The sequence below is a fragment of the Solanum pennellii genome, chromosome 5, assembly GCF_001406875.1.
Source record: "Solanum pennellii chromosome 5, SPENNV200".
Taxonomy (NCBI): domain Eukaryota; kingdom Viridiplantae; phylum Streptophyta; class Magnoliopsida; order Solanales; family Solanaceae; genus Solanum; species Solanum pennellii.
In genome coordinates this window covers 9,237,466-9,253,396 of record NC_028641.1, presented here as the reverse complement: position 1 = coordinate 9,253,396, position 15,931 = coordinate 9,237,466, and the positions used below count along the sequence as shown (strand labels likewise).

Here is a 15,931-nt window from a genome sequence, read left to right as displayed (position 1 = left end):
TTCCTAGAAGTAAACTAGTTTTACAGGAATTGAGCAAAGAGAAAACAAATCAATCTACTGAAAATAATGAAAACCAAATTCAAACCCCACATGTTAGAGTTAACATACCATTGCATTATAATAGTGGGAGAGATGTTAACAAACATAAAATTCTGCAAGTACAAGATCTTGAAAATTCATTGCATCAAGGTAGTGGGAGTAATAGTGAGCAGATTGCATTAGAGGAAGAAGTTGTTGATATCTCTGCACCGCAAGATACTGAAGATAACATGGAAACTCAAGATCCTAAAAATGATGTGGTTCCACCACAAGATCATAATAATGCAAATCTCTCTGAACCTACCCCTGCAACTGTAGTGTCTCGTCGTAGTGGGAGAGTGATAAGAAAACCACTTCGGTATGCACTCTTGGGAGAGTCTTTTGACAGAATCCCTGAAGAGTCAAATACCGAACCTGTGAATTACGACGAAGCACTACAAGATAAAGATGCAGAAAAATGGATTGTTGCTATGAAATCAGAAATGGAGTCTATGTACTCTAACAAAGTCTGGGATCTTGTAGAACCACCTGTAGATGGAGTCAAACCCATTGGATGCAAGTGGATATATAAGAAAAAGAGAGGAGTAGATGGACAAGTGCAAACTTACAAAGCTAGACTTGTTGCAAAAGGGTTTACTCAGAAAGAAGGGATCGACTATGAGGAAACTTTTTCGCCAGTAGTCATGCTTAAGTCTATTAGAATTCTCTTATCCATTGCTGCTCATTATGATTATGAGATTTGGCAAATGGATGTCAAGACAGCTTTCCTTAATGGAAGTCTTGATGAAAGCATATTTATGCGACAACCAGATGGTTTCATAGAAAAAGGAAAAGAACACATGTTGTGCAAGCTTAAAAGATCTATTTATGGATTAAAGCAAGCTTCTAGGGCATGGAACACTTGCTTCGACACTGCAGTCAAGTCTTTTGGTTTTGGGCAATGTCTTGATGAGTCTTGTGTGTACAAAAAGAGGAATGGGTGTTAGAGTTGTAGGTGCATGGTTATGAGTCTAAGTGGGAGATTGTTAGGATATACTATTAACCATGCGTTTTGATATAGTATTAATATTGAACAATTGTTTATTTATTTATTCAATTCAATAAAGTGTTACATTAAATAGATCAATTGTCATATATGTGTCCTTAACTTATATAGTAGATGATTTGGTGTATAGAGTTTAAGCTTATACACAGAAGATTAAATCATCAGTTCTTATAAGTTAAAAATTTATAGTTCACAATCATAGATGGAAATTTGGACAAAATCATCAGAAAGATTGTAGCACGAGATTAAATGTAATTTATCTTGATTATGAGAATGGCATAGTTCTAACTTCTCGTGCTAGTGCATTTGGTATGTATTGAACGGGACCAAGCAGAGATAGTTGTTTTAGACTGACTGATAAAAACATATTCTCTAAACTATTAAATGTACTTATATTCTTAATCTTGATATAACGATTATGATCTGTATATATTATTTATCATTTTGATTTATTAAAAGGTGAGATTCTGAGATGGGTCAATATGCCTGGTAAATTGGATGATAATAATATATATTGGTGAAATAATTAGTTAGTTGATGGAATCCATGTCTCAGTATAGAGATTGATGATACACCTTTTATGAGAAGCTTGTAAGTTTTCATGTGTAAACCCGGCCGGTAGATTTATGAATCTGGCACATGAAATAAGTTAAGTATTGCTCTAAAAGAATTTAATCATTGAATTAAATTCGTCAGTAATTTAATTTATTGATTAGTATCGGTAATCTTAACATGGGGAATCAAATAAGTGTTTAGTGGTGAATTTCGAAATAAATAGAGGAGTTCAATTACGAATTTTTAGTGGAATGATTTGTAATTTATTATGGTAAGAATAATTTAAATTAATTATTTAGAATTATTTCCATAATAGGAAGCCTCAGTAATAAATTCTGTGGTCCCTCCAGTGCCCAATTTAACTAGAACTCAGAATCCTATTTTCTAGTAGAAGATGGAAAAGTAGCGTTCTTTTTCTTTGGAGGAAAACGTGTGTTTTCAAGTTCTCCTAAAAGAAAAAGAATTGGTTTTTCCTCTCCTCTTTGGACTAGGAAGACATCTCCTAAAAGGAAAAGAATTGGTTTTTCCTCTCCTCTTTGGACTAGGAAGACATCTCCTAAAAGAAAAAGAATTGGTTTTTCCTCTCCTCTTTGGACTAGGAAGACATCTCTATAAATAGGGATTTTTCTAACCTAGATTTGATGAGAGAATTCTATACAATACTTGCCCACCCAAGTATTGAGAGAGTTCAATTGTTGATTGGGATCACTGTAGAAGACTATAGAACTGGAGTTGGATTTACTTCAAGATATCTGCACACGCTTCAAGAGGTAATCCTGAGTTAATTTTCAGCATACTTTGTATGTGATAACTATTTGTGATTGTTATTTATGTTCATGCAAGATGTATGATTCTGGAATGCTTCCGCTGTGTATGCTATTTTCCAACAATAAGTTCCTACATTGTGGCATTACTACAATCATGTTGGAGCGGAGATTGGACTTGTAGTCCTAAACACTACTTTAAAGCAGCGACAGTGACAGATTTATGTTATCACATAAAGAAAATGTTTATGCTATATCAATTTATAACATGCAAAAATTGATCCTGACTATAATTGGCAAATTAATTAAGAGAAAGTTATATATCTTATTGTTCGCCAATAATAATTGCAACCTCTAGCCATGTATTAACTATTTTTAATGAGTAGCAATACATTTTAAAAATTTATTAAGTTAATTATTTTTCATACTATTGGATTGTTCTTCATTTTAACTAACTATTGGCCCAAGCACCAATCAAAGATAAGACTAGTCACAAGAAATAATTGGGATAGACACGGATATCTCATGAGATTAGCTTATCTTATTTTCTATATCTTCTATATCAGATAACTAATGTCACAATTTTAATACAAGATGTCTTCAAAACTAATTAATACCCGGCGGGATAAAATAAGTCTACATTATCCCACCAACCAAACAAGAGTCTCGAACCAAAAAAGAAACATTTTTTTTTTGAAAATTCTTAAAAAGTAACTCAATTAATGATACCAAAAGGACAACTTCTTCCATCACCGCTTAATTTAGGATTTTTAAGATAAGGCTCATTTACCGATGAGCCTCACAAGGCTAAAAAGACCATGAGCAAGGCTCAGCCGCCTTTGAGCCTTACAAGGCGTAGGTGGGTCACCGTCCTAGACAAATTTTGCATGGAGACAATAATGGATATATGAGAAAAAACACCTCGCGAGTTGCAACAAATTTACAATGAGGTGATCAAGACCCAAAGGCACAACTTTATTACAATGTTGTTGACAAAGACTCTTACTTGTTATACAAACGAAACTCATGGAAAAAATTGATATTGCAGATCATCTCAAGTATGCACATGACATTCGCACTGTTGCAAATGATTTACTCAGAGAACGCCCTCCCCACTTGACAAGAGAAGTCTAGCGCGAATAGTTTTCCACAACAGTGACAAGAGTCTTCATTCTTTCTGAACTTGATAAAGGTTGTTCTGGTGCATTTTAATCATCTGCCCCGGTAAACTCCTGCGAGATATATGTCTTCATTAATAAATCCCCCCATTCTTCTATAAGAGTTTTCTCTCCTCCAATTACCCTAAATAGTTCAGAGATTAAACTTTCTGTTTCTTCTGCCTTTTGCATAAAGTTCTGAATTTGCAAACCGATCATTTCCATCACCTTTGTATATGAACTAAGAGCATCTCCTAACTCTTTTATATCAACATGAACTTCCGTGAGCAAATGTGCCAGGCATCAGTTGTACCTGACAGAGAAGTTGTGTAATCCTCTTCAAGACATGATAATTTTGAGTCAACAATAGTGGATAAAGTTTTGATCCTTCTCAAAACCCCAAATATATTCAGCGTGTTTCTGGCTTACAGATTTGCGTAGATCTGACAATTGTTGCGCAAAGGAATAAAGTTTGCTCTGGCTCTCATGTCTTTGGTAGTGCATGGAGGCCTCTGCTTTGGCATTTGCAAACCGCCATTGAAGGTGATGGTTGTAGAGAAACTTCAGTGAATGCACATCTCCCTGATCACTGAAACCCTTCATTCCTTTCCTAGCATCTGCTCCCAATTTATTGGAAGTTGGATGTGGAGGCAAGCAAAGGCCCCCCATTTTGAAAGATGATCTTGAAGCAAATATGTCATTTTGTTGTTATTGGCTGTTGGCAAATGCAGTAGAGTCTTTCTTATACCTGAAATGAGAAAAAATAAATGATGGCAATGTACGCAATACCAGTACTTGTACTATTGCAAAAAATGCAGCGACTAATCATGTTTTCATCTTCATCTTACCAGTAGTGCAAAAGACATATTTGTACCTATATCAGAAAAGAGTATTGTAGGGGAGGCTAAAGCTCCCGAATTACTGGACTTAGAACTACTAAAATTATCATTAAAAAATATTTTAAAAGAAAATACTTGCTGATATAGAAGCATCATTATATTTATTCACTACAGTTTTTTGAGTATTCCCTGGGCGTAACAATGTGAAAGGTGTCTTCTTCTTGCCAGTTAAAAAATATTTCAAGTATGTAATTAATTTTACTTGGTACAGTCAGATGCTATGTTCTCTCTTTATCATATATCACAATACATACATACAATTTTAAGCCAATTTATACAACGTAGATCTTAGGATAACATATCTCTACAAATGTAGAATGACATTTGATATTATCTTTACCAGCTTTCTATTTCTTGATTTAGAATATTGAATGTTGAAACTGCATTGTGCTTTACACATGCATGAAACAATTACTCTAGTTAAAGCTAACGAAAATGTTACTCAAGTTAAAGCTAAATTTTGAAAGTCTTGTGTTTGAAATAAAAAATACTAAAAGTAAATGTGAGTCTAAATTTCTCACCTTGCGATACATGATCTCATAGTAGGCCACGAAAAGTAAGATGGTATAGTAATGAAAGTGCAACCAAACTTACACTACTGCTCCAATTAAAAATAAAGATTAGAAGTCTTGTTTATGAATTAGAAATACTAAAGGTAACTATTCTTGAAGTCATTAATCTATCAGGCAATAAGTTAACAGGAAGCACCTCTATAAGCATAGGGGAGTGGTCTTACTTGAAAGCTTAGAGTTGGGGAACAATGATATGTCTGGCTCAGTTCAAATTGCACCTTAAATGACAACAAACTAATCCCGATCCAACAAACTAACTTATATTATGTATGTATAAGTTCTTTTAGCTATAGACTTAAATTAAAGATCAACTCATCTAAAATACAAAAAATAAAGACTTGTAAAAGCTCTTTGTTCTTTTCCAATACTTATCTATTTGTTTTGGGAAATTGATGTTATTGTTGTACTGGTTTATTATACATTTGGTGCCAACACCTTGCTCAAACATGTCATCCACTTCTCATGTTTAATACAGTGAGCCTCAAGTCCCATCTCTGCAAAAATAGATGGTAGAATAACTATAAAATTCAGAATTTAAAAATTTTTGGACGTCACAGAAGCATTCGACAAAGAAGGATTATCATCATCCTAGAGAGTAAGCAATAATTATGTTAACTTCAATTCATATGACTAATATGCTATACCTATTAAATTTGCGATATTCAAGAACACTTAGTTTCAACCTAGAGTAACAGGACTTAGCACACATGATCTTGTTTGTGCTATCAAGGAACACATGGCACACATTCTCCTTATAGGGGAACCATATCAATTAGTCAAGCTTGACAATCACTATCGTTCTTTTTTATAAAAATGCAAGCAGGGATGGTGTAAAGCCTATATTGGTATCTTCAGGGCAGTGTGGAAAAAAGGGGAAATTCTCGATAAGGATCAACAGTAAAGAAGAGCGCAACCATAATTCTCAAGATAGTTCAGACAATAATAAGTGACCCGGCAAATGTTTCATGCAATAGCATGAAAGAGTTTCTACTAAACAAAGAAGCAGATGACTCATCGGATCTTAAGAGTCTTTCATACAATAGAAGACAATACCTTTCATATGAATCTCATATTTACACTAAATACTCAAGAGTTTTCAAAACTAAGTCCGAAAAATTGAATTTAAAGTACACGAACAGAATAACATCTCAAATAACTTAATATGTTTGAAATATCAACATATTAACCTTATTCAAACGTAAAAATCAAACATCTCACATGAACTAATATGCTTCAATCTAATTAATCAAAATGTTGAGGTATAATGGATAAAGATTAAAGTTTAATGGGATGAGAAAATAATAACGTAAGATGTTCAGTGTATAGTGTATACTACATAACCTGAAACTTTATAGTTGACCAACCATGTTTGTTATTACGTTGTGTCATCTTATAGGTTACTATCTGCCTATACTACTCAATTTAGTGACATTCAAACGTCGGCTTATGTAATTTATTTGCCACCTTATTTCCTTGACAGAAGAACTGATGATGTTGTGGTAACAAAGGAAATGAACTACATCAAATGGATAGCAAAAATGATGCATCCCATATGTAGATGCATAAAAGAATTGCAAGTAGTAGAGAAAAGTGATGAAGTGACCAACAACAACAACAACAACATACCTAGAAAAATCTCACAAAGTGGAGTCTGAAGAAGGTAAAGTGTACACAGGCCTTATCACTACCTCTCTAAAATAGAGATGCTATTCTCGAGATAGGGAAACATCAACTGATGGAAGATCAACATGTTGCTTGAGGTCCGTTGGAGCAATTGGCAGAACAAATAAATATTCAACAATGAAATGTAAGCAAAAGGACCTTATATACATACAAATAAGAAATTGAGAAAATTTCAACATCATTAGACTGTCATGAAGTGTCATTTCCCTTTCCTTTTTAGGTCCTCCAAAATTTTTGCGCCATATATTGAATTATTCAATCATGTAAATAGTCTAGCAATAAAAGTCTAAGCTACAATTTTATTGTTGTCATTATGGTAACAATGGAATGAAAATGAGGAACTCTAGATAGTGTTGGATGATTGAAGTCAATGATCATATTAAAGGTGAAGAATGAAACAATAAGCAAATATTTTCTTTTTGTTTTCTACAAGAAGAAAAGAAGTTATCATAGAATAAAATACTCGAGAAAAAGCTTGAAAAATATAAATGTATTACATGTTATCTCCTATTGCAAAACATGGTATGGAACACAATAAATCAAAGGGAAGTTACTATATTTATTTTATATTATTAGTTTGTCATTCGATACAATTATCCCAGGAACATTCACATATAGCCACTTAAAAATAATTACTCTCCATAGCTATAGTTTGATAATTACAATTTGTAGTTACATGTTATATGGAGGAGAGAGGCGAGCGAGGCTGGGAGAGAGAGGAGAGGGCGAGAGAGAGAGAGGGGGAAAAGAGTGGGAGAAAGGTGAATTGTATATGTATATTTGTTAGATAAATGTATATTATACATATGTATTTGTATATATGGAAAAAGAGATTGGGAGATGGAGGAGAGAGGCGAGTGAGATTGGGAGATGGAGGAGAGAGGCGAGCGAAATCAAGAGAGGGAGGAGAGAGGCGAGTAAGAGAGGGAAGAGAATGTGAGAGAGGTGAATTGCATATGTATATAATTGTATATTATACATATGCATTTGTATATATGACAAGCGAGATTGAGAGAAAGAGGAGAGAGGCAAGCGAGATCGAGAGAGGGAGGAGAGAGGCAAGCGAGAGAGGGGAGACAAGTGAACTGTATATGTATATAGGTTAAATAATTTTATATTATACATATGTATTTGTATATGCTGGCGAATTATACATATACAAACGTGACTATTTATACAAAACTCGAAGTCAGCCCACATAATTAATGTATAATATCAGTCGCGGGTGATAATTATATCAAACTATAGCTATGATGAGTAATTAAGTAGTACAGTTTGCTTAGACGCATAATTTTCCCTTGTTGGAAACACTAATACCCAGAAGCCTTAAGCATTTTGATATGGTTCGATATGATTTTTAGTTTCATACCACAAATCTAACAATATTGGGCCCGTGCTGGCACGGGCCACGCCCATCTAGTCTCTCTTATTAGAAATGGGACTTTGGTGTACGAACACAACAGTAAAGTGTTGTACCCAAAGCAAAATAAATTGTACAGTTTATTTTTCACTAAACAAACACAGTGAATGGACACGTGGATTCAAAAAAAAATTTAGTCAACAGGTATAAACCTCTACAAATTTACACTATTTTTTATTGTTCCTTTATCTCACACATGGATTCATTTTTTTTCTGTGATGCACTTTAATTTACAAATTCTTTTTTGTTGCTTCTCAGATCTCTATATTTTTATCGCTCTCAAATAGNAATAGAATCCCCCCCCCCCCGCGTTTGATTGCGTGAAGAAGGTACGTTACGAATTCTCCCCGCTTCCAATTTTTACAACTTAATATATGCATATGTTTAATTTTTTTTAATACTATGTGTTACTATGTCCAATTCCCCACTCCAGTTTTCTCTCATTCATCAGTGGTACAAATCTAAAATTTATTTGGGTAAGTTTTTCAATTTTTTAGTGCTTCTATATCTTTTCCGATTCTCAACTCCAATTTACTGTCTCGATTTTGCTTTACTTTGTCTCCAAAGGATGTACAGAAAGCTAAAATGTTTCACTTTTTCCTCGCTATAATGTTTGATATGATTAGTTCTTGCGAGTTCCTTCTTGATGGTCTCTTGGCTCTTTGTGATTCTGACATTAAAAGTAAACACAATTTTAAATGTGTACCTTAGTTTTCTACTCCTTTGATACAATTTCTAGCAAAGATTTCTACATGTACCTTACTAACTGCTTGATTTGCACATGCATTATGTTTCTCTAATGAACTTAATTTTTATAGCCATTAATTAGTGCAGAAGTTAGACCGTCCTACATAAATCTAAGATATCAAGTGGATTGTGCATATAAGTTGTTTGATAATATGCCACAATGAACTTATTTAATGTTTTCAGTTGCCATTTTTCTTTTGGGAATGCAACATGATTATTTGTAGTACAACTAAAGACATATATGGGAGCATGTCAATTTATCTTTATCTTGGTGATTTTGGTTCTACTATTCAAGATGTGGGCTACTATGTTGTCAATTATTATCTTCCACAAACCGTGCAAGGTATTAGTATATCATTTTCTTATGGATTTTCTTTTTGGCTTCTCTTGGTCAACTATGTAGTTTTAAATATTACATACTCATTAGTATTCGTTTTTCATGTTTTGGCGTTTGGTTTGTTTCGCTGTTTCTTGCACAGACAAGTACAAGACTACCAGAGGTGCACGAAAATTGAGGGTATTATTACAAAAAATCACTGATGATACAAAAGACTTTGATCAGCGCCAAATTGCATTTAAAAGAGAATTTTCATAAGTGAGGTTTTTCTCATGTAATTCTGAACAGAATATTACTAACACAAAAAGAAGCTTTGATGAAGTTGACTAGATATGTTTTCAGATTTTTTGAGAGTAGATTATGACATATATGATTTTAGTCTTCAAACATGTTCTTCAAATATTCTGACGAAGTCCAAATATGCTTTTTCTCCCCAAAATTAGTACTAACACTTGCTCTGTCTCCTTTACCTTTTCGAGTATACATTCTATATCCAATTACCAAAAGAAAAAAGGTTTTGTTTCTCCTACAAAATCTCTACATATTAATCTCCACCTTCAATAAAAACATAACTATTAGAATTAGTCGAAAATCATTTCTCCATTTGATTGAAAAAACAACTCCTTAAGGAACATTATTGTGTCAGGATGTTATGATCAGAAAAGATTTAGTTTTACTGATTAATTAAGCTTTATAATGGAGAATTAAAATAGTATGAAAAAATCAGTTTAATATCGTATGATCAACACCATTTCAGTGTGCTCTCGAAAAAGTATCTGCGATGTCTAAGCGTCTTTATAGTATGTAGTTGGCCCGTGAATTTACATTGTCAAGTTAATGGTTTAATTTCCCCGTTGGATATGCAGCTGAATCCTAATGTTGAATGTTAACTAGTAAGCACATAATATATAGCTCTACAGACACTTGAGCGCGCACATGCAAGTACATTTACATTATCAAGTTGTTGATTTGATTTTCCTGTTGGATATGCAGTTTAATCCTAATGTTGAATGTTAATCGGTGCAGATTAACACAAGCGATAATGTACCGATATGATAAGTGAGGTTTTCACCAGTTGTTTCTCTCTCTACTCTCTTTCCCAATTTCATATATGTAATTTTCCTTTGCTTTGGGTAAATTGAGCACCAATACATGTACTTTAATCCCCAATTTGGGTTACTTTTGAATGTTTCAGCGGCTATAACGAACCCATGTTCTGATGAAGGGATCTTTGATCTTAAAGATGCATTTCTATACCTTCTCTTTTTGAATGAGGAGAAATGCGTGAAAATGAGAAGTAACATGTGGGTCTGTTCCACAAAGCAATATAACAATAGAGAAATGAAAGTGATATTGATCAAATTGCATTATCACTTGTTATTCTCTCCAATTTTTCAATCAGATTTTGAGATATTACATCAATTTGACATCATTATTCATTTCTGGCGAGACAGCTCTCTGTTAGTTCACTTCATCTACAGGTGATAATGGTCAAATGAGTCAATTTGTTGATCTCCACAACCAACTCCACAAGACTATTGGAAAGAAATGAAGATCTTTTAAGTGTTTGAGAAGGTAAATGTTATTTTTTGATGTGTCAAAACAGGGAAGTCATATTTGTTACTTCAGAAATTTCACCGCTTTTGTTTATTTATTTTTGGTGTGTCAAAACAGGCGGATGGCATTAGTAACGTTACAAATGGTTGTAAAATACTTCCAATGTTATGCATTTTTATTTATTTTCCAAGCGATGATTCTGTATAAAGTAATATATGTTATGTTTCAGGTGATGGAAGAAAAATAGTATCTGATATGGCACGACTATTGAACTACCTTAATGAATTTTTCGTTAGTGTTTTTTTCTTCTACCTCTTCATTTGCAGGTGTAAACAAACCTCTCTAAAGGTAACACCATAAAAAACAAGTATAACAAAGCAAGTAGTAATCCTTTTTGAAGTTCAAATTTGAATTTATTTTATTAGGCAGATCCAACCATGAATTTCATATTGGTCTTCAATCAAACAGTCCACGAAATGCAAGCCTTTTCCTAAAGTTGTTTTGCTCAATCTATATTCAATTACATTATTGTTTCTCCCTTCTCAGTGTGTAATCTTCAGCTTAAACTTGTCTAATACTCATATTCTTAAAATGTAATTGAGGATTCTCAGAAAAACTCTTGGGATTTTCCATTTTGCTAATTTAGGAGAATGACAACATATATGTCTATTACGCCTGCTTCTCTTTTCCCCCCACTTTGTACTAGATTATGATTTGAAGACATATTATTAAAATTGGTATTTCGTCAAAGCAGTTATAATGATACTAAATAAAAAAAATGAAAACTTAATTAGATGAGCAATAGTTGGATTTTGATTTAAGGCTGTAAGTATGTGAACTTTCCCCATCTTCTTCCAAATAATTATTTGCTGTCTTTTTTACAGTCTAAAATTTTATACAGATGAATCTTCATATTTTTCAGTAACTAATTGTATATGGTCTTTATTTTTGTACATGTTTTGTTCTTTACTTTACTTTTACTTTTACTTTCTTTTTGTAATTTTGGAGATCCCAATTGAGAGGTATGCTTTAAAATTTGGGAAGTGAAGTGCTATTACACTCTCATATTATTCTGAAGAGCTATTACGTTACGACATTATTCATGAACGTATAAATAACTTTTATTAAGATAATACACCGTGTGTGTTTTATTTTCTTTTGGTGTTCGATTGTGTTGTGATATTGTGATGACCGCTTTGTGGTCCAGGTTCAGTTATTAGCTATTAGAAAATCAGAAAATCAGGCCTTCTAAAGTAAGGAAACAAACATTTTATACAAAAAGAAGAAATGAATTTGTTCGTATGGTTTTTGGCACAACAATGTCACAAGAAAGCTTATACGTTCTCTAAAATTTGTACATGCAATATAAAAGTCACAGATCAGAGAACAACAACCCAATTAAGTTCTACAATGATTTACACTACTCCTTTCAGCTGTCATGATTTGCTATACCATCAAAAGTAATTTTACGACTGACCATCGTAGAACAATTATTAGACGTGTTTCATACTTTGTCTCTTCTGTCAAAGATAGATCAAAGGCAATACATTAGATGAAGAAAGATGAAAATTTTGAGAGGAGAAATTGTAGCATAATTTTACTGAACTCGCATTTTAACTCAACAATCAATTTCATTTAACTTACACTCTCAAAGTATCCATGATTACTTGGTGGATGGAGCCAATGCTCATAAACAACTTTAGAAAATTTAAGGACAATAAAAGAAAGTCAATAAAAATTTTAATACTGTACATTTTAGTAGAGACATTGAATGATGATACATTTCCGACGGAAAGCAGTAAAGTTTGAAAGTAGAGGAGAGACTGGGATTGTAACCAAGAAAAGAACATTAATTGCAATAGTAAAATTAATACATAAAATAATTTTAGAAAAATATTTCAGATTTACCAACTACCTATTTGTCATTAAATAGGTAAGGAACAACGAGTGTGTTCCAACAGGCTCTACCAACTTAGTATATTTCACTTTTTTTTTTCCGAAAGCTTTCTACTTGCAATTAATGTTCTTTTCTTGGTCACAATCCCAGTCTTTCCTCTACTTTCAAACTTTACTGGTTTCCGTCGGAAATGTATCATCATTCAATGTCTCTACTAAAATGTACAGTATTAAAATTTTTGATTGACTTTCTTTTATTGTCCTTAAATTTTCTAAAGTTCTTTATGAGCATTGGCTCCATCCACCAAGTAATCATGGATACTTTGAGAGTGTAAGTTAAATGAAATTGATTGTTGAGTTAAAATGCGAGTTCAGTAAGGGTTTTGTATAGTATATTGAGATCTTTAAAGTGTTTAAGCTTTTTGTTATGTTTTCCTTTTTGACAAGCCTCAATGCTATGTCTTTTTTTCCACTAAAAACTACAATATACACTTTCTACACATTTTACATACTCCAAAATTATTAGATCCTGTAAGAGGTTGAATAGCAACATATATGCTTTTAAGTTAGGCATGAAATATATTCTCTGAGTAAAGAATCTCACTCAACTCTATGTTACCAGAGCACCATTCACTCCACTGCATTGCGTAGAATTATGCCCCTTATCTGTGACTGCACGTATGCGGCAGCTGCCCACCTGNTAAAAGCATTAGATCTTTCCATTTAGAAGCCATAAAGCTCACCCATTTTCAGTAAACTATATGAGCGGAAGAGAAGGCATCTCTAAATATAAATATTCCAACCCAAAAAGTTTTAGCAACCAATTTTTTTTTATATACTTGTATAAATACCAAATTAAACAGTCATATATGAACTCAATTAAATGTAAAAAAAATCAATTTAGCCTGCTTCTTATGATGATAGAGGCATCACAATTCGACCTCAAAGAATCTAATTCAGTCAAATTTCGTGCAAATTTTTTGTTTCAACTACATTTTCACATAATATTGTATCCAAAAGTAAATTATTCAGTCAAGGAGTAACGTTGTCTTACTGAAGAAAAATCTTGACATAAAAATGATTTTTAAAAAATATTTTGGTCTCCATCCATCAGTAGGCGTTAAGGAAAATATTTGAAACTTCAAAGCTTATATGGTATATTATTTCTATTTACTAAGAAGAATAACACTATATCATAAAAAAAAACAATTGGTAGAAAGCTTTCGGGAAAAAAAAGTGAAATATACTAAGTTGGTAGAGCCCGTTGGAGCACACTCGTTGTTCCTTACCTATTTAATGACAAATAGGTAGTTGGTAAATCTGAAATATTTTTCTAAAATTATTTTATGTATTAATTTTACTATTGTCTTGAGCTATAAAAATATAATAATCATGACTTTATGCAATTAGTTCTTAATAGTTTTGTTATCAGTTTTGTTATTCCTGATCTGGCCATTTGTTTCCGAATACTCTAAGCTCTAAATAATTTCGGTATCAACTTCTTTTGCTACTTGGTTATTATATTTTGACATAGTATCTAACTTATAATGATTCTATAAATAGTTGTTAACTTGTTATAACATGCTAGCTAAAAGAATGTATGACAGAGCGGCAAACAAAATCATTTGAAAGTAAATACTTACCAGCGTGAGAACATTGGCTAACATATGTGTCATCCGATATGATTCTTTGAAGGATGTTTGATGTCTATGGACAGCCCATGCTTAGAATATGTGTAAATAATATATAGTTACTGTTGCCAATAGAACAACCAAAGTAGCATTGATATTGTCTCTTCTTCATCCTTTATAAATGTGCACTCCCAAGCTTATATGCATACATTATCACACAAACAGATTGCATAAACAAAGTTCTATTAAGAACAATTTCTTTAAATAAAAAATTCCTTACACATTCTTTATAGCAGGAAAATCATGTTGCATTCCTAAAAGAAAAATGGCAACTGAAAACATTAAATAAGTTAATTGTGGCATATTATCAAACAACTTATATGCACAATCCACTTGATATCTTAGATTTATGTAGGACGGTCTAACTTTTGCACTAATTAATGGCTATAAAAATTAAGTTTATTAAAGAAACATAATGCATGTGCAAATCAAGCAGTTAGTAATGTACATGTAGAAATCTTAGGTAGAAATTGTATCAAAAGAGTAGAAAACTAAGGTACACATTTAAAATTGTGCTTACTTTTAATGTCAGAATCACAAAGAGCCAAGAGACCATCAAGAAGGAAGTCGAAAGAACTAATCTGATCAAACATTATAGCGAGGAAAAAGTGAAACATTTTAGCTTTCTGTACATCCTTTGGAGACAAAGTAAAGCAAAATCGAGACAGTAAATTGGAGTGGAGAATCGGAAAAAATATAGAAGCACTGAAAAATTGAAAAACTTATCCAAATAAATTTGATATTTGTACCACTGATGAATGAGAGAAAATTGGAGTGGGAAATTGGACATAGTAACAAAAACATACCTTCTTCACGGGGCAATTCTATTTGAGTAAAAATATAGAGATCTGAGAAGCAACAAAAATGAATTTGTAAATTAAAGTGCATCACAACAAAAAAATGAATCCATGTGTAAGATAAAGGAACAATAAAAAATACTGTAAATCATGGCACCGATTCCTCCGACGGCAATACTTTGACATTTTCAAAAAATGGCCATAGTGAATTGTCTCTTACACCATCGTCGGACCTGCAGGACGGTGTGTTCAGGGCCTGTCGATTGGCCTACAAACCATAGGTCAAGGTCTCATAGCTCAAGCCTGTGTTTGGCTGGTCATTTTTAGAGGGTTCATTTAATTAAGTTAGTTTGTTAGGGGTTAAATTAGAGGCTAAGGAAGGCCTAATTAGGTAAATTAAGCAACTATATAAAGATATAAGCCTAATTAAACTAACCCAACACCCACAATTCCCAAACTCAAATTACTCTTCCTTCTCTCTATTTTATCTCTCCTAAATAAGACTCCATAGAAGACCAAGGTCAAGGGAATTAGGGATTCAAGAACATCAANTGTAACGACCTGTTTAGTCGTTTTGAGCAGTAGAGGTTATTCTGGTAATAACTGTCAGGGTCGACGGATTCCACGACGGACCGTCGTGGGCACGGCGAACCGTCGAGGGGGTCTCGTTCCAAAACACTTAGATTCTGAAAATTTGGATACTGAGATCGACTCTCTGAACTTCACGACGGAATGGCAGGACGGACCGTCGTTGGCACGACGGACCGTCACA

The 15,931-nt window shown here is 33.1% G+C and overlaps 1 protein-coding gene across 1 annotated transcript; it reads right to left on the bottom strand.

Annotated features, from left to right (window-relative positions):
- Positions 1–3,357: 3,357 nt before the first annotated feature.
- Positions 3,358–4,243, bottom strand: LOC114077132 (protein ENDOSPERM DEFECTIVE 1-like). The gene is made up of 2 exons (XM_027916824.1): positions 3,959–4,243; positions 3,358–3,865 (listed from the first exon to the last, which is right to left on the bottom strand). The coding sequence occupies exons 1-2, from the start codon at positions 4,227–4,229 to the stop codon at positions 3,612–3,614; spliced, it is 525 nt and encodes a 174-aa protein (XP_027772625.1). The 5' UTR covers positions 4,230–4,243; the 3' UTR covers positions 3,358–3,611.
- Between the last annotated feature and the right edge of the window lie 11,688 nt (positions 4,244–15,931).